Source organism: Polypterus senegalus, chromosome 14, assembly GCF_016835505.1.
Source record: "Polypterus senegalus isolate Bchr_013 chromosome 14, ASM1683550v1, whole genome shotgun sequence".
Taxonomy (NCBI): Eukaryota; Metazoa; Chordata; class Cladistia; order Polypteriformes; family Polypteridae; genus Polypterus; species Polypterus senegalus.
Window position 1 is genome coordinate 4068249 of NC_053167.1, and position 19866 is coordinate 4088114.

Sequence of the window (19866 nt, forward strand, 5' to 3'; positions counted from 1 at the left end):
GAACACGAGGAGCGCGAAGGTTTTTGAGAAATGCAAACGGATGAGTGGAATAGAAAGTGAAACCAAATAAGGACGAAAGGCGTGTCTACTTGTGCCGGTCTACTGGGTGCGGTATGTGCGCATACCCGTCGTAACGAGCTCATCGGCTTTCGTACTTTTAATTGGGAGACTGAAAACACCCTTTGCTTTGCACGGAGTGCAGGAAGAGCGAGTATAAGCAGTGTGTGGCGCAGGCGCGTCTCCTCCTTGTAGTCAAACACCGGCGTTCTGTCTGTGTGCTTTTGCTGCCGGCAGTCCCAAACCGAAGTGTTTTAATTCCATCGGCTTTCTTTTTCTTCTTAGGAAGATGCCGAGTAAGTCACGCTCATGTTCAGTCCCTCAACTTAAGGAGGCCGGCAATGAGCTCTTCAGAAGTGGCCAATACGGGGAAGCGGCCGCACGTTATACACAGGCCATCGCGCAGCTCTCCGCCGGTGAGTTCACAAACTACCCGAGGGGAGGGGGGTACTTGTCATTATGACGTATTTACATTTTGCTCGAAAACTAGTTATTTTATAACAAATGATAGTGTTAGGTTGGTGAGCTAAACAAAGTAAGCATATCCAGCGGGGTTGCACGAGGATTTGTACCCTGAAAGGTGGCCGTGGGTGGCGAAGGAGTCTGATCAGTATAATGCTGTGCCTGGCATTATGAAATAGGTTTATGGGGGTGTTAAACCGTAGCATAAAATGGTCGGTGAGGTGACCAGAGAGGTGGTGGGTAGCGCAGATACGATACTTTGGGACTGACTTGACAACCGCTGATTCAATAGAGGCTACACAATCCCCGGCCTCGGAATCCTTAAGATACTCCGACCCAATATTCACTACACTCCGGTTCATAAGCAGCGAGGTGCTAGTGTAGCATTTTAGCCTACTTCAAGTCCTTCATACATGCCAGGAACAACTGCATGGCTTGGGCAGTTTAAACGCTTGTGTATCATAACTGTAAATTCTAACACTATGACATAGTACACCCAGGGATGCGGAGACATCTAATAATGATAATAATATTTATATAGCGCCTTTCCCATGCTCAAGGCGCCCAAAATCTACAAATCTTCATTTCAATTTGGTATATTCAAAATGCAGTACACATTTAAAATACCAAATTTTTAGAATAACATGATTGCCATCTTCTTCAAATATAAATATCTAATAAAAATTCACCAAGTCCCTTACAGGTTAGCTAACAGAAAAATCAAATGCACATTCAAATCTAATTGAATTTCAGGCAAGAATGCAACATCCTTAGTATGTAGTCTTCACCTTAGGTTTTGTCCCCTTTAGTCTACTAGGCTTATTATATTTGAAAGCTAACATAGAAAGATTTTGTTTAAATTTTCTAGGTAAGAGCAACCCAGAGGAGCTTGGCATCTTGTATTCAAATCGTGCAGCATGCTACCTGAAAGATGGCAACTGTAGCGAGTGTATCAAAGATTGCACAGCGTGAGTACCTTACTGATTCTTTCTTTATATGGTAAATTGCATGTCTGAGATAGGCGAGGCCCTAGGGAAGACTTTGTTTTTAATTAGTCCTATGTTTGAGAGACACAGTATAAATATTGGATATGTTAAACCTGAGTAGTGTTAGTGCAGCAAAACCCACTGATAAGTTTCAGCATGTATGAAAATACAGCAATATTTAAAAAAAAAAAAGTGTATAATGGATTAAAACAAAGGTTATTTATTCTGCAGTATTAATATACAAAAGCCTCAGATCTGAACATACAGTAAGATTAACTGAACGCTTATAAAATAACTTGTCCTAGACCTGTGCTTCAAAACATGTTGTCAATTTGAGTTAAGACAAGTTCCATATGTTAGCTCCCAAGTATATAGAGGAAACACATTTCAGTTTTCAGTCAGTGGTATTATAAATACAATAGATTCTACTTTTGAATGCTTAAATCTGCTATGAGCACCTTTGCACCGTTAAAAGGGTGCTTAAATCCTGAAGAAAGGGAAGAGCACAGTTTAACATTTCAGGTTAATGCTTTCATAATATGTCTGATATTTAATATTTTTTGTTGCATAGTCAACTGATTGGATTACTAACCGTTTTTAAATTAAAAATGTGAGCCAAGTGCATATATCCTACTAGTATGCCATCTATCATCCTGTTAGAAGAAATTAAGCTAAGAAAATATCCTTTGTCGTCAGTGCGGAGGAGGCAGGTGAAAGAGAAACAGCATCTTTTTAACAGACTAACTTTATCTCCCTCTTCTGTTTAGTGTCTTGAATACGTGTTCCTCTGAATTTCTATATACAGTACAGTACTTTCTGCCCACTGAAGACAGAACTGTTTATCTTAATCACAGCTCTTGGTGCACCAAAGCTTTGGGGAAGAAATAAAAATGTATGAGCAACCAAGATTATCTATCTAAAATATTGCTAGGACAAGATATGAATTTTGATCAGCATCATCAATAGCATGCCCCATTATGACAATAGTTTAGGAATGCCCTAAACTTGGCTCCAACTAGAAACAATTTGCTTAGTTGTCAGACATTTCTAGATTTACCAAAACCACCATATCCTCTAAACCCATGTGTGGTTTCAGTAACAAATGTTGGTTTATGTTTTTATATAATATCTTTGTATATATATAGTGTTTGCCAGCATATTTGTTTATGGAAAACAGCAGCATTTCTGAGCAGCTGACACATTCTCCCCTTCTAGTCCATTGTTCTGACAATTAACTGTACCTTGCTCTGAAGCAGTGGTCATTCACTTTTTAAACAGGCAGCTATCAAAGAAGTTGTAACACACTTCTTGCAAGATTATGATTTTTCCTCAGACTCTGTAGAAAACAAAAAATGAGGAAAGGCCATTGAAAAAGATGGGCGATGTGCTGGCATTTGAGCTTGGAACAGTGTAGTTTTGCCTGTCTTCAGGACTGCTAAAACTCCACACAAGTAGCAGAATTTGGTAATGTTATTTTATGCTGCTTCAAAAGCTAAAGTTAGATCAGTTCCATCAAAAAAAAATTTGAATACATTCTTAGCAATAGGAAACTAGAAAGTTATTTTTAGTAAACTATACGTTTGATTACTTTCTCTCTCTCTCTCTCTCTCAAACATAGCTAGCTACATTGCAAGAGGTAAAATATTGATGAGGAAGAATCACCCTTACCATTGGATCCATCGGTAGATGATCATTCAACTCAAAGTTGATCCATTTTTCAATGGCAACACAATTGAGCTGGTTTTCCTCACACTGATAAACTAAGCTTCACTGAATATGGTGTATTGCTCTGCCATTCAGCTGTTTTCTTACCTTCACTGAAAGGTTTAATTTTTGTAGAAAAAAAGAAATCATTGTTAAAATAATATACTAGACTAAAACAAACTCTGGCAAGCTATGCATAACCAATGATAGCGAGGAAGGTCATAAAACGAGTCATTTTTATTTTGAAAATTATATGAATGTTTTCAAGATTTCTGCAACAGTGGCAGCACTATCTAATAAACTAGCTTAAATAAACTATTAATTGAATGAGGAAATTTTAGATGCAAAGGGCAGCAGAAACCTAAAACAAACAGGAAGACATAGGACTAATACAATTCAAGCACTCAAAAAAAATAGAGAGTGCAGAAATTGCAAAATTAACAGAACAAAAAATTAACATTGTGTATGGCTGCTCTTTGCTTAGTTTATCTCAGTGGATTTTAAGGAGGCATTTATATTGCCATACAGCTATGCACATAAGATGATAGAAGCCACTAATTCACTGTGGTGGTTATCAAAGACAATGATTGCTCCAGTGGTTTACAATAACCAAGAGATGGTGGTCAGTCTGTGATTTATCATGACGTACTTTATTTCTATTCCCCTTAGGTCTTTGGAATTGATACCCTTCGGGATTAAACCACTGTTGAGGAGGGCTGCAGCCTATGAAGCTTTAGAGAGGTACCATCTGGCATATGTTGACTACAAAACTGCCTTGCAGGTGGACAGCAGTGTACAAGCAGCTCATGATGGCATAAACAGGTAACAGGGAAGATGTTTCAATATTTGCACATTTTAAACACTTGAATTAGAAGGCAGTGCCTTCTACTCAACATTGTTTATAACAGACTGAAGACACATTTTTCAGATGACTGAAGTGTGATACTAGGTCTTATTTGCTTGTTGATTAAACAAGATGGTGTATGTCATTGTTAATTCCCTTAACGTCCATCTAAACATACAGCCTAATACGCTTATATAGCGACAATAAAATCTGTTCACTCCCATTTTCAAACTTGTAAACATTCTGTATCTTACTAGTATGAAAACTTAATACAGCAATTAATCATTTAACCAAAATCAATTCAGGCAAACAAAATTACTAATTTTTAAGGATATGGTACACCTACGGGGATGTAAAAAGTATGTCCCTCTTTTTGAGTTCCTCTACTATTATGACACCAAATGTTTAACAAAATGAAATTTAGAAAATTGGGTACCTGAGTATACAAGTATTAAAAAAAAAATAAAATAAAATAGTTATCTAACACCAAAAAAGTAACATCTAGTTTAATCAACCCAATTTAACCCTTTAACCGCCAACACCCTAAATATTCCCCACGCTGGGTGAAATCTGAACAATTTTCTTTTTTTTTACTTTTTTACATTTATTCAAGCAGTATTTGCCACTAAATGTTGTGCAAGTTCTAGAAATGGGCAAACACGTAATAAAACACAAAAATGTACATTTTCTCAGGCTTATGGATTTAGTGTCTACTACAAAACGGAACAGTCAAAAGCTATCGAAGTAGTTCGGTCAATCATAGTTTTTGAGTTTGCTGTGCCACAGGCCAAAGCAGGGAACTGCACAAAGTCCTGGATTGCTGGGACACTTTGAGCAGAAGGTCTTGACGTCTCTACGTTGACCCTTCTTTGAGCATACACGACAGCGTGCCTGTGGCTTGGTCCAAGTTGTTGTTGGTTCGGGTTTGTCCGGAAAGTGACGTTCTGTGAGCCTCACCACTGCTTCTACTCTATCTGCATGTTGTTCCTCACCAGAGAAAATGAAGTCTGCAATGACGTCATGTTCAAACTGCAGAAATGTTTTTGTGCCTCCATTTTTCTGGTACAGAATGTGAGCATTCAGCATTGCCATTTGGAGCAGATGAACTGATAACTTTTTATACCACTTCATAGTTTTTCTTGCAGCCGAATAGGGTTCCAATACTTGGTCCTGCTTGTCAACAGCACCCATGTTGCTGTTATATTCAATGATGCATTGTGGCTTGTAATGGACATTAGTAGGTGATGGGCGTCCTCTTCTGCGGGGAGCCTCCTGCACAGACTCATTATGCCGAATTGTTAGCATGTGAACATCTTTCTTGTCTCGAAATTTCAGGCACAGCAATGGGCCACTGCGGTATGCAATGTGCTGACCTGTTGCTGGCGCTGAATTGCGAACTTCTGGAGGGACCCTGTTAGAACGAATTGTGCCACATGCAGTAGTTATACGCTAATGAAGGTAATGGAACAGCCTACAACTGGAGTACCAGTTATCCATCCAAATGGTGTACCCATTGTCCAATACTGGTAGGGCAAGGTATACAACAATCTTCTCTGAAAGTCCAAAGTCCTTACATTTGTCTGGCAACACTGCTGAAATACTACTCATAGGATCCTCTTTGCCAGTGTATACACGAAATCTATAAATGTAACCTGAATTCTCAGCTAAGCAAAACATCTTGATACCAAACCGTGCCCTTTTCAATGGTAGATACTGTCGAAACTGTAAGCAGCCCTTCCACAACAATAAACTTTCATCAACTGCAACTGACGGGCCTGGTACGTAGGGTAACTGAAATGTTTCAAATAAATGGTCAATCAAAGGACGTAGCTTGAACAAGCGGTCACGGTTTGGATGTTTCTTATCTGGCTCATTGCTGTTGTCATTCAAATGAAAGAATTTCAGCAGCAAAGAGGATCGGTTACGTTTCATGATAGTTGCAAAAATAGGTGTTGCATACATAGGATCTGTAGACCAGTACATCTCAATATCTGGTTTTCTGATTATTCCCATCAACATCAAAATTCCAATGAATTTTTTCATTTCGTTTTCATCTGTGTCTACCCAAGCATGAACACGGGAATGTGGAGGTAAATTGGGATTTTTCTCAATAAACTGTGCTGCATACAGATTTGTTTGATGAACAAAATGTCTGATCAAGTCAGGTGACACAAACAGCTCATAAAACTGCTTAGCAGTGTAATTGTTTACATCAACAGTAAACCCACACGTTGCCTCAAACGGATACAGAAATGGTAGTTCACCACAGGCAGCAGTCCAGTTGAGATGCTGCGGATACACCCACTCATCGCTATCATCCGATGCGTCGTCATTCACAGTATCATGCAGCGCACGTTGCTGATCATCATTGTCGCTAAAATTTTCTTCAGTACTGCTAAAATCGTGATCAGAATTATTGTCCAAAATCGCCTGCAAAACCTCACTTGAGGTCAGTTTACGTTTCGCCATATTCACAACTTTCACTTCCGAATCACAAAGTAAAGAACGGTTATTTCCGCCCAATACAACCATAGAGTTCTCGAAATACAATGTAGTAATAATACCCACGCCATACCGTTAGTTATACTACGCGCCAGGCATTCATATAACCATAAGCAAATGTGCCGGATAATTCCGGCAGTAAGGCGTCAGCAATAAAGCTACGATGCCGGATATATCCGGCAGAGGGCGGTTAAGAGGTTAAAGAGATAATCACAGTCAGCCCTGCTCAGTCTAAAATTCACTTTATATTGACTCTTGCCATCAAAGACTTACTGAAACTCGTAATGCACAATTAAAGGATTTTTCTGAAGAAAATAGTTTTTTCATAGCTGTCATTCTGAAAAGTACAACAAAGACTTTGAACTGCTGTGAGAGACAATCTTTAAATGGAACACTTGATAGTAACTGACGTAGCAAATATGCTACACATTTGGGAGTACACAATTATCCAGAAATCCACAAAATTCTTTATAAAAAAAAAAAAACATTGAAAGAAGCTGCAGCCTTCCTTGCTTCAGGAAAGATCAGTGTTCAGGATTCCATGATTGGAAAGACACCTGGCAAAAATGGGCTTCTTTGAAGAATAACAAGATGGAAGCCAACTACCATTCACCAAGAAGCCTTTTTCTAAAATTATCCCCCCCAAACACCACTCAGTAACCCAGAATGACAAAATAAAAACAGTATTTTACAAATTTTTGCTATTATTATCACAAGTATTCAGGCCCTTTGTTATGACACTTGAGTGACTCAGGTGCATGCCTTTCTATTGATCATCACTGAAATATTTCCACATTTTCCACCTGTGTTCACTTCATTTCATTAAGATTTTACAGTAGACAAACATAAACCAAGCCATGAGTTCAAAGGAAGAGTGTAGACACAGGGTTGTATCGAGACACAGATATGATGTGGACTACAAAAGTTTCTGCAGTATTGAAGGTTCCCAAGAACCGTTTCCTCCATAATTCCTAAATGGAAGATGCTCCGAACAACTACACCTCTTTCTAGAGTTGAGCTGCAGGCCAAGCTGAAAATCAGGAGAGAAGGACTTTGGTAAGAGATGATGATCAAAAACTCAACGGTCACTGGCTAAGCTCCAGAGAACCTGTGTGGAGATGGAGATGGAGAAACGTCTAGCAAGACAACCACTACTACAACACTTCACCAAATCTGGGATTTATGAAAGCCCCCTCAGTAGAAGACAAATGAAAGGCCACTGCCGATTATGTATACAATGCCATTAGAACAGGAAAGCATTGTGGTAGCAGCAATAAGCTGTGGGATTGCTGGTCAGTGGCTAGGAGTTCAGCAGGGTTGAGTGATAGCTGTCAACAGATTGTGTCAATTCTACTGGATAGAGCTTGAGAGGATCTGCCGAGACACATAGCAGGAAAAAAAAGCCAAATCCAGGTGTGCAAAGCTTATTGTGTCAGACCCAAAATGTCTGAATTGCTGCCAAAGGTGCTGCAAGTGCTCAGTAAAAGGAGGGGAGGTGATTTTTGCACCATTCAAAAATGTGAATTGTTCTGAATATTTTCTGAAGTTGCTGTATGTTTTAAGGGGGGCTGGGAAAAACTTGCCTCCCAAGGTGCGGACAAATAAAGTATACATACACGTTCAGAGTATATTACCAGACACCCTCAAGCACAACTGGATGGAATGATTGATTTGTACAGCTAAACTGGCCAATTAATTACTATGGTCCAATATGGTTTAATAAGGTGGATGGTGAGCAGTATTTCTTGGCCTGTGCTTATTTTCTGACTTTTCTCATCCCCAAGCTTGACTTCCCAATCCACCCAACTCTGGTTTTATGTAAATTGTTTTGGGCATGTCCGTAATGATACAGTTGTGCTTGAAAGTTTGTGAACCCTTTAGAATTTTCTATATTTCTGCATAAATATGACCTAAAACATCATCAGATTTTCACTCAAGTCCTAAAAGTAGATAAAGAGAAACCATTTAAACAGATGAGACAAAAATATACTTGGTCATTTATTTATTAAGGAAAAAATGGAATATTCCATATTTGTGAGTGGCAAAAGTATGTGAACCTTTAGGATTAGCAGCTAGTTTGAAGTTGAAATTAGAGTCCGGTGTTTTCAATCAATGGAATAACAATCAGGTGTGAGTGGGTACCTTGTGTTTATTTAAAGAACAGGATCTATCAAAGTCTGCTCTTCACAACACATGTTTGTGGAAGTGTATAATGGCATGAACAAATGAGATTTCTGAGGACCTCAGAAAAAGAGTTTTTGATGCTCATCAGGAAGGTTACAAAATCATCAATAAAGAGTTTGGACACAACCAATCCAGAGTCAGACAGATGGTGTACAATGGGAGGAAATTCAAGACCATTGTTACCCTCCCCAGGAGTGGTCGACCAACAAAGATAACTCCACGAACAAGGCATATAATAGTCAGCAAGGTCACAAAGGACCCCAGGGTAACTTCTAAGCAACTGAAGGTTTCTCTCACATTGGCTATTCACGAGTCCACCATCAGGAGAACACTGAATAACAATGGTGTGCATGGCAGGGTTTCAAAGAGAAAGCCACTGCTCTTACCTTTACTGATAGGTTTCATTTTTGTTGAAACAAAGGAATCATTGTTAAAATGATATACTAGACTAAAACAAACTCTGGCAAGCTATGCATAACCAATGATAGCGAGGAGGGTCATAAAACGAGTAATTTTGAAAATTATATCAATGTTTTCAATATTTCTGCAACAGTGGCAGGACTGCGTAATAAACTAGCTTAAACTATTGATTGAGTGGGGAAATTTTAGATGCAAAGGGCAGCAGAAACATAAACAGGCAGACAGACATAGGACTAATAATACAATTCAAGCACTCAAAAAAAAAAAAATATATATATATATATCTTAGAACAAAAAATGAACATTGTGTATGGCTGCTCTTTGCTTAGTTTATCTCATTGGATTTTAAACCTAAGGAGGCATAAAATGTTGCTTTATATTGCCATACAGCTATGCACATAAGATGATATAAGCCACATTGGCTATTGTTCATGTTAATGAGTTCACCATCAGGAGAACACTGAATAACAATAGTGTGCATGGCAGGATTGCAAGGAGAAAGCCACTGCTCTCCAAAAAAAACATTGCTGCTCGTCTGCAGTTTGCTAAAGATCACCTGGACAAACCAGAATGCTACTGGAAGAATGTTTTGTGGACGGATGACACCAAAATAGAACTTTTTGCTTTAAACGTAAAGCATTATGTTTGGAGAAAGGAAAACACTGTATTCCAGCATAAAAACCTTATGGTTGTGGTAGTATCATGGTTTGGGCCTGTTTTACTGCATCTGGGCCAGGACGGCTTACCTTCAATGATGGAACAATTAATTCTGAATTATCAGAGAATTCTAAAGGAAAATGTCAGGACAATCTGTCCATGAACTGAATCTCAAGAGAAGGTGGGTCATGCAGCAAAACAACGACACTAAGCACATAAGTCGTTGTACCAAAGAATGGTTAAAGAATAAAGTTAATGTTTTGGAATGGCCAAGTCAAAGTCCTGACCTTAATCCAATCAAAATATTGTGGAAGGACCTGACGCGAGCAGTTAATGTGAGGAAACCCACCAACATCCCAGAGATGATGCTGTTCTTTACGGAGGAATGGGCTAAAATTCCTCCAAGCCGGTGTGCAGGAATGATCAAAAAAGTTACCAGAAATGTTTAGTTGCAGTTATTGCTGCAAAAGGGGGGTCACATCAGATACTGAAAGCAAAGGTTCACATACTTTTGCCACTCATAAATATGTAATATTCAATCATTTTCCTTAATAAATAAATGACCAAGTGTAATATTTTTGTCTCATTTGTTTAACTGGTTTCTCTTTATCTACTTTTAGGACTTAAGTGAAAATCTGATGTTTTAGGTCATATTTATGCAGAAATATAGAAAATTCTGTTCTTAACTCTATTTTTCTTTTTGTAAAAACTTGATTGCTTTGTATGGAGTGAAATAAAATTAATAAAAATAATAAAAAAAAAAAATTCTATAGGGTTCACAAACTTTCAATCACAACTTTATGTTAGGAAAGCATGTGGTGAACAGGTAGTTGTATAGCTCATGCTGTGCAGGTAAGACACCAATTGTAATCTTAAGCAGTGGGGTGAATATCGAAGAATAAGTTGACAGTTTGTGTATTTTGCAAATTAAGTTTTTTTTTTTTTTAACCCCCTCGATTGAAGTTCAATTTATAGTGTAAACTGGAACAAAAAAGTTGTGTGTTATACAATGTATTTCTCTCTTTTATTGTGTTTAAGTTTACGGTCTAAGACAGATCAAATTGATATTTTGGTGCTGCTTTTATTCAAAATTGTGAAATCTACTTAAGAATGAAAATACTGAAGCATAATACTTATGTAATATTTGAATTATCTTTTTTTCAGAATGACAAAAGCCTTAACTGAAAAAGATGGGCTGAATTGGCGTAATAAACTCCCTGTGATTCCTACTGTACCTCTCTCAGTCAGAGAGAAACTGAATGAAGGCAAAGTTAAAGGGGACAAAATCACACTCACACAACAAAACCATTCTCCACCATGTGATGGAAAAGGTATATTTTTCAAAAATTTTTGCTACTCCTTTTGCTCATTTCCATAGGTTGATTGAATAGTTTAAATTTATTGAAGGGCTACAATCTACTATATTGCTACTTGGAACCATGAGGGTACATGTAGGATGACTTAATCTCACAGCTAAAGACTCGGTTTTCCCACGTCCACTTACCTACTCCATTGATGCTTCTGTGGTAGTGACAGAAGTGCAGCTTGCATATTTGCCTAGGTGATTTTTGCATAAGCAGATAGGTGTGGACGATATTGTTGCAATGACTTTTGTAGACACTTTAGGCTATTTTCTGCAAGCTGGGCTACATATCAAGAACCACTGGCACTTTTTACGGTAGTTTTTTTCTTCACTAAATGCTTAGCCCATATTGTGAAAAGAGCTTCTGCTAAACATGGTGGTCAAGTTTCTCTTGCTGTCACCTCCAAAATTATGAAAAAGGCCACTCAATATTTTTATTAAATACAGTAAAACAGATTATCCATCAGAGATCGGAAATTTTTAGAGAAAAGACAGATAACCAAATAGCTACTTTAAAAATGATATACTGTAGCTTAGCAAATAGTCATACTGATTTACAAAATAGTGTTGACAAAATGAATTCATATAATGTAACAATCAGCGTAATACGGAAATGGAACTCGGAGGTACTGGAGTTTAAGTTTGATGTGGAGTTTTTGTTCCGCAACAAACAGTGCCCTGTCTTGTGCTCCGTAACCCAGATAATGGAGTATATCTCCAACACAATAAAAGAAAGCTTTCCCTCACCAATCAGTTTTTCCTGCCACTCGTTTTCCTCTTTTCGCTATATTGCGAACAGTCCTGCTTATCGTCTCCTGACTCTCTACTCAAAAAAACTTCTTCCCCCACACCTTTTTTATTTTAACTTCTCCTGTTACTCATCTCCTAAGAGGCACGCCAGCCCCTTACAGAACAGACACCCTTCACCCATTCCCATTACTTAAAGCATTCAGTACACACTCTGCTTCCCAACAGTGCATCACAAGCTGCCTGCACATCACAATATTTTAATAGATATTACAGAATTTAAACTGCAATACAGAAGAACATTAAAATACATTAACATTATCTTCCGTGGTTTCCATTTTAACATGTTTTTCAATTTTATTGACATCATGCATTATATTGTTCACTGTTGCTTCAATTTACAGATTAGGAAGAACAATATTTGAAGCACTTATGCCATTTTGTAAACATTTTAATAAATTCATATTTTATGAAAATTCCAAATTCACATGCTTATACTTATCAGCCATAACAATGTATTTTAGATTAATTATAATAAGAGAAAAGCTACAAAATGGTACGTAACTGACACTGATTTGAAAATGCAGCCTGACCTTTGGTGCTGGGGAAGAACACTACATGCTAGCAGAAGGGAGAGTTGTTCCAATGTGCACAGCTCATAGCATGGCAGTAGTACGGACACTGTACTTTTCACCCTGGCTTTAATAAAAGACGTAGTAAAAAACAGGCTTGGAAAACTACTAAGCAATTTGTACTTGCTGATAATAGTAGGAGTGTGGCACAGTACTAGTATACCTAGTACCAGTGGGGGGAAAAAAAAAATCCTAAAACAGACATCCCTGCAGAATAGAAATGCAAATTAAGGTAACTGGTTGAAAGTTTAGTGTACACCACATCCAATACAGAGCTGCCCTACCTCTCCTGCAACAGAGTTGGGTTAGGATTTAACTGCAGTTGAGTAGAACATTTTCATTTTGTATACCTTCCACCATACACTATTAGCTAGATGTAGATGGCCACTACAGTTGGACTGGGTGATAGGAAGAATTTCTTTGAGGTTATAAGGCGAGTAATTCTTTCAATACCCAGCCACTAAACATTTAAGTTTTGTTTTTTTTCAATATTATATATATATAGCCATAGGCAAAACCCATTATGATTTAGTGTCTATTTATCCCACTATCACATGTGAGCACCCTTTAACTGAGAATTTAAGCATCAGTTATTTGTTTCTATTCAGTTAGTGTTGTGGTCAGGCAAAAATTCTCCAGCTGTTTGATTCCAAAGTGCAACATACTGTGGTACTGAGGCAAGATGAAAGGTACAGTTTACAGCTAAAGAGAGCTTGAGAGAAAATGGTGTTATAAACCGTCTGTGCCTTTTGTGATCCTGGGAAATGTGAACTCACTACCAAATAAGATCGACAAACTGGCTGTGCTGGTGAAAAATGTCAGAACCTACAGAGAATGCAGCTTGCTGTGTTTTAGTGAAACGTGGCTAACAACTACCATCCCAGATGCTAACATGGAGCTACCCGGGTTTAGCACAGTTAGAGCGGACAGAGACGCAAGTACCTGCGGAAAGAAGAAAGGAGGAGGACTCGCTCTCTATGTCAATACAAAGTGGTGCAACTCAGGACATGTAAACGTTAAAATCTCCAATTGCTGCAGGGACATCAAACTGTTGGCTGTAAGTCTGCATCCCTATTACTTGCCCAGAGAGTTTGGACACGTGATTGTTGTTATTGTTTACATCCCCCCTCAAGCGAACGCGGAGATGGCGAGTGACATCATCCATTTTGCAGTTGCTAAGTTACAAATGCAGCACCCTGAGGCACTTGTGCTAATCGCTGGAGACTTTAACCATGTGATGCTGGACAAAACATTACCTGCCTTCTCCCAGTATGTGGATTGTAACACTCGGGGAAACAGGACTATCGACCTACTGTATGCAAACGTTAAAGACGCATACAGCGCCACCCCGCTGCCTGCGCTTGGGAAAGCAGATCATAACCTGGTTCTGCTTCAGCCTCAATACAAACCAAGAGTGAGGCGCTACCTACAACTACACGCTCATTCAGGAAGTGGTCCCCTGAGGCAGAGCAGGCTCTGAGAGACTGCTTTGGAACTACAGACTGGGATATATTGCTTGGGTCACATAGTGAGAACATTGAAGAGGCTGTTGAATGCACAACTGATTACATCAACTTCTGTATGGACATTGTAGTTCCAGTAAGAACAGTATGCTGCTATGCTAACAACAAGCCATGGGTTACAAGTGACATCAAGGGCCTTTTGAACCAGAAGAAAAGGGCTTTTAAAGGTGGTGATCAGCATGAGCTCAAGCGCGTGCAGAAGGAACTCGAGTCCAGCTCAGGGCGTGAAAGAGCAGTACAGGAGAAAGCTGGAGCAGAAGTTGCAGAACAACAGCATGAAGGAAGTGTGGGATGGGATGAAGATTATCACTGGCTGCAGCTCGAGCGGGTGCCGCCATCGAGACAGACGTGGAGAGAGCAAACCAAATGAACAACTTCTTTAATAGGTTTGATCACTAACCCACTCTCACCTGGAGTACTGCATCCTCCAACCATCCTTCTGCTGATACCAGCATAGGTGAGACATCCCCACCCACAATTACAGCAGCCCATGTGAGCAGAGAGCTGAAAAGACTTTGTGCCAGCAAAGCAGCGGGTCCAGATGGTGTATCGCCATGACTGCTGAAGGCATGTGCGTTGGAACTGGGGAGTCCTCTACAGCGCATCTTCAACCTGAGCCTGGAACAGGGAGAGTCCCAAGGCTTTGGAAAACATCTTGTATCACCCTGTCCCAAAGGTATCACGTCCTAGTGAGCTGAATGACTTCCGCCTGTTGCTCTGACGTCACATCTGATGAAGACCATGGAGCGGCTGCTGCTTCACCACCTGAGGCCACAGGTCCGCCACCCTCGACCCTCTGCAGTTCGCATACCAGGAGAAGGTGGGAGCGGAGGATGCCATCATCTATATGCTACACGATCCCTCTCCCACCTGGACAGAGGCGGTGGTGCTGTAAGAATTATGTTTTGGACTTCTCTAGCGCCTTCAACACCATCCAACCTCTGCTCCTTAGAGACAAGCTGACTGAGATGGGAGTAGACTCACACCTGGTGGCATGGATTGTGGACTATCTTACAGACAGACCTCAATATGTGTGTCTTGGGAACTGCAGGTCTGACATTGTGTTCAGCAATACAGGGCGCCGCAGGGGACTGTACTTTCTCCGGTCCTGTTCAATCTATATACATCAGACTTCCAATATGACTGGAGTCCTGCCACGTGCAAAGTTCGCTGATGACACTGCTATTGTGGGCTGCATCAGGAGTGGGCAGGAGGAGGAGTACAGGAAGCTAATCAAAGACTTTGTTAAATGGTGCGACTCAAACCACTTACATCTTAACACCAGCAAATGGTGGATTTTAGGAGGCCCAGGCCCCTCATGGACCCTGTGATCATCAGAGGTGACTGTGTGCAGACCTATAAATATCTGGGAGTGCAGCTGGATGACAAATTGGACTGGACTGCCAATACTGATGCTCTATGTAAGAAAGGTCAGAGCAGACTATACTTTGAGACGGTTGGCATCCTTCAACATCTGCGGTAAGATGCTGCAGATGTTTTACCAGACGGTTATGGCAAGTACCCTCTTCTACGCGGTGGTGTGCTGGGGTGGCAGCATAAAGATGAAAGACGCCTCACGCCTGGACAAACTTGTTAAGAAGGCAGGCTCTATTGTAGGAGTAAAGTTGGACAGTTTAACATCTGTGGCAGAGTGACGGGCATTAAGCAAACTCCTGTCAAATCATGAATAATCCACTGCATCCACTGAACAGTGTCATCTCCAAGCAGAGGAGTAGCTTCAGTAACAGACTTTTGTCACTGTCTTGCTCCACTGACAGACTGAGGAGATCGTTCCTCCCCCACACTATGCGACTCTTCAATTCCACCCGGGGGAGTAAATGCTAACATTAAAGTTAGTCTGCTTTTTTTATTTTATTTTTTTCATTTTTATTACTATTAATTTAATATTGTTTCTTTGTATCAGTATACTGCTGCTGGATTATGTGAATTTCCCCTTGGGATTAATAAAGTATCTATCTAAAATTGCACCAGACTGTGTGGTTCATAAAGATCCCTGCTCCCATCTACAAACTTGCTTGGTGAAAGTTGTTTTAATCCACCTTGAATTTTTTTTTTTTACTTTTAAATGAAAAATAGTTTGGATGATTTCAGTCTGGTTTTAGAGCTCATCATAGCACAGAAACTGCAATATTAAAAGTTTTATAATCTTTTAAATAGCTGATTCTGGTGATGCTGCAGGCTTGAGTCTGTTGGATCCTACAGCAGCATTTGATATGGTGGATCACATAATTCTCTTATGTTTGAAGTAGTAAGTGGGGTTCAGGGTGTTGCCGTGTTGAATGCTTTAAGTCCTATTTAACAAATCGTTGTTTCTCTGTTAAACTTGCTGATTCTTCAGTCTCCTCAGTACATCTTAACTCTGGTGTTCCACAAGGTTCCCTTCCTGGTCCTGTACTTTTTACATGCTGCCTTTAGGTTCCATTATTAGGAAATATGGCTTTTTATTTTTATGCTGATGACACAGCTTTACTTGCCTTTTAAAAAAACACTACAGCGAGGTTTAGCACACCTTCTACATGTGTTTAAATGAAACAAAAATCCTAGATGCCAATAAATTCAGCTCCATAAAAAGAAAACAGACACACTGGTTTTTGGAAATGCTGAAATTTCAACGTTTCTGAATAATGCTTTTGGGAGTTTGGTATCATAGAAGCCTTGTACCAAAAACGTGGGGGTTACATTTGAGTAAATGTTTAAATTTCATAAATCAATGCTGTAGTTCGATCCAGTTTCTATCAGTTGAGACTTATCAAAGGTCAAGGGCTTTTTTTTTTTCTCTCAAAATGACAAAAAGCAGTTCACATGTTTATAACCACTAGGTTAGATTGTAGTCCGTACCTTGGGGTTGATCAGGCATCCTCACAACACCTACAGATGGTGCAGAGTGCTGTGGCCATTTTTTTTTTTTTTAATTTTCAGGCACAAATGTGACCATCTTTCTCCAGTACTCGCCTCTCTTCACTGGACTTTGTTTTCAAAAGGATTTTAAAACTGTCTAAATGGACTGCTGCCGCCTTACCTCCGATATTTTAAAAATGTACACCCCAAAGAGTACTTAGGGCATCTAGTCAGTTGCTCCTAGTGGTCTCTAGATCGAGGTATAAACAGAGGTGACAGGGCTTTTTTGGTAGCTGCTCTCTCTCAACACCCCCGGCCCCCCCGAAACAGTTTACCAGAGTGTATCAGAATGCCCTGCTCCCCCTTTAGTCACATTTAAGTCATTACCAAAGCCTTACTTCATGGTGGTTTCTGAATCAATGGTGTAAACAAGTACTCCCCCCCCCCAATCTTTCTGCTGCTATCTTAATGTATCCCATTTTCCTTTAATTTTAAATTCTGACCAATTTTTACATGATTAATTTTATTTTTTCATTGTAAAGCACTTTGGTCATTATTGGCTTTTTTTTTAAATATGCTTTATAAATAAATTCTTGTTGCTATAATAGTTTCAAGTATATTTGTCTATTATCAAGTTACTAATAGAAGGAAAAAAAAAATGCTGAAACTAATATATGAACACCACCACTAGTATTTCTGGTTAAAGCCATTTTAGTTTATGCTTTAGAACAGTGGTCATCACAATTATGTTGTAATTGTATTATACACTTCCTTTTTAGCATCCAGCACTGATGTAATAAAACGGGCCTTATCTTTGAAAGAAGAAGGAAATGCACTTGTGAAGAAAGGTGACCATAAATCTGCTGTGGAAAAATATACAGAAAGTCTGAAAGTGAACCCAAAAGAAGCCACAACGTTAACCAACAGGTAAAACTTTGATACAGTACATTAGTAATTCCATTGGTAGACTGCCACAGTTACTTGCTGCAATAGGCTTATGAAAAACACAGGACATGTAACCAGTGAACAATTACATTTAATAGGGACTATAAACATTTCTAAAAGCAAAATCTAGTATTTTCTTTGCTTGTTTGAATTGTACAGCTGAACATTTGGCACAAGTATAGTTCTGAAATGATATTTTCTCCCATATTTACTGAAAAGCTGACAGGAACAGCATCTGGAGACAAGTTAGAACATTTCTGTCAAAAGTATTTGTCTTTTCCATTTTAAATTTGTTACAAGAAAGAAAATAGTGCATGAACTATACAAATTGATATTTTTGTGAAAATACTAAAGAGGAACTCAAGTTGTCATATTCACATTATGGCTTTTTCAAGCAATCCTAAAATGTAGGATTAAATAATCCTTTAGAAAAGTTTAGCCATGCATATCAATAGAATAATTTCTCAAAATACTTAACTGTCCTGTGCAAATAAAGTGGCTTTATTTCAATATCTTTGCTGGATATCTCAAGAAAACAACAATCTCAGAACCCTATCTACATATTATATGCTAGCTGTTAAACATTTTGAAATGGGAGAAACAAATCCAAGCCTGCTCGAAAGGAGGGTGAAACGGTCATTGAGGGGTAGTTACAAAAATCAAGAGTAAAAGGGAAATCGCTTGGTTTGCAAGTTGATGATAGGAGTCACCCTCCACTCCTCTTACTAGAAACATCTTTTAAGAGCCACAAACAGGACAGACAAACCTCTTGCAATGTCACGGTCACCAAAAACAGTCCAGATCTAGGCCCCTAAAACCTTCCTCAGCAACCCACCCCACCCTCCAGTATGTTGCATTGGCATTACTTTACCAAATACAGCCTCACTCACTTTCATGTTGAATCTGAGGTGGATTTGGTCGAGGTGTACAAAAAAATTACACATTCATTCTTTGATGCAAGTTTGCAAAATTGTGTGGGAACATATTTGAAATAATTGATTGTACATTTGAATATATCTTTCTCCAACTCAGGGCTCTTTGTTACCTTTCATTGAAAATGTATGCAGAGGCTAAAAGGGACTGCAGTGAGGCTCTGAGACTGGACTACAATAATATTAAAGCTCTGTACAGACGTGCTCAGGCTCAAAAGGAATTAAAGGTAAAGCAAAGAATCTTCATGCACTCTAAACTTCTCTATAAAACGTGTCTTGCATAGTCTTTCATAAATCTCTGCCAGTGGCACGTAATTAGAGATTGCTAGCAAGCTTTAATTTTACCTACATTTCAACTAAACATTTAAGATTGCATATTTTTCACCTACACTAGTGTCTAAAAGATCTTGCATGACATACATTTGTATTAAAGTACAATTACTAAAATTAGACGTTTTGATTTCATTTAATACGATTTAAGCATCTTCAGTTTTCTTTAGTAATTTTTTTTTTTTTTTTAAACAAACATTTCTGCAGGATTATACAGCTTGTGTTGCTGATCTGAAAGCAATACTGAAGATCGACCCAAAGAATACAGCCGTCCAGAAGTTACTGCAGGAAGTACAAAAAATTAAAAAGTGACATGCGAATTACAGCATAAATGCTTTGCAAAGCAACTGACTCTTGTGAGATATTACCATAATAGGCTAAAAACCAGCTTTACTTAGCCATGGAACACAAAGTGGATCATTTTGCTTTTCTCAGTATTTTCTTTAGCTTTTTTTGCAGTTTGTGGAATTTTTTTTTTTTTGCTGTCCCCTTTTTCCTTTAAACTGTTAGCATGTCAGATTTCGAAAGACCGGAATAAACAAAATTCAGGTAGGCTTAACATTGTGTACCCGTTACCAGAATAAAAGATCTTCAGAAATGTATTCCTCAATGCTACTTGCACAAAAACACTGGATGAAAGAGCAATGACAAATCCTGTAATACCATAAACATATGGATGTACATGTAGTTGAGCAAAACAATGGTGATATGAATACAAA

General features: G+C 38.9%; 1 protein-coding gene across 1 annotated transcript; it reads left to right on the forward strand.

Annotated features, from left to right (window-relative positions):
• tomm34 (translocase of outer mitochondrial membrane 34) lies at window positions 1–19749 on the forward strand. Its single transcript, XM_039736039.1, has 8 exons — window positions 1–111; window positions 343–473; window positions 1388–1487; window positions 3879–4031; window positions 10981–11147; window positions 17720–17867; window positions 18918–19044; window positions 19355–19749. Exons 2-8 carry the CDS (start codon window positions 347–349, stop codon window positions 19457–19459), a joined length of 927 nt encoding a protein of 308 aa, XP_039591973.1. The 5' UTR covers window positions 1–111; window positions 343–346; the 3' UTR covers window positions 19460–19749.
• The last annotated feature ends 117 nt before the right edge of the window (window positions 19750–19866 follow it).

What these genes read in the sequence shown, in the direction of transcription:
- tomm34 (XM_039736039.1), top strand. Translation starts at nt 347, where the DNA reads ATGCCGAGTAAGTCACGCTCATGTTCAGTCCCTCAACTTAAGGAGGCC. An exon ending in CATCGCGCAGCTCTCCGCCG is followed by an intron (nt 474 to 1,387) that starts GTGAGTTCACAA and finishes TAAATTTTCTAG; the next exon opens with GTAAGAGCAACCCAGAGGAG. An exon ending in TGTATCAAAGATTGCACAGC is followed by an intron (nt 1,488 to 3,878) that starts GTGAGTACCTTA and finishes TATTCCCCTTAG; the next exon opens with GTCTTTGGAATTGATACCCT.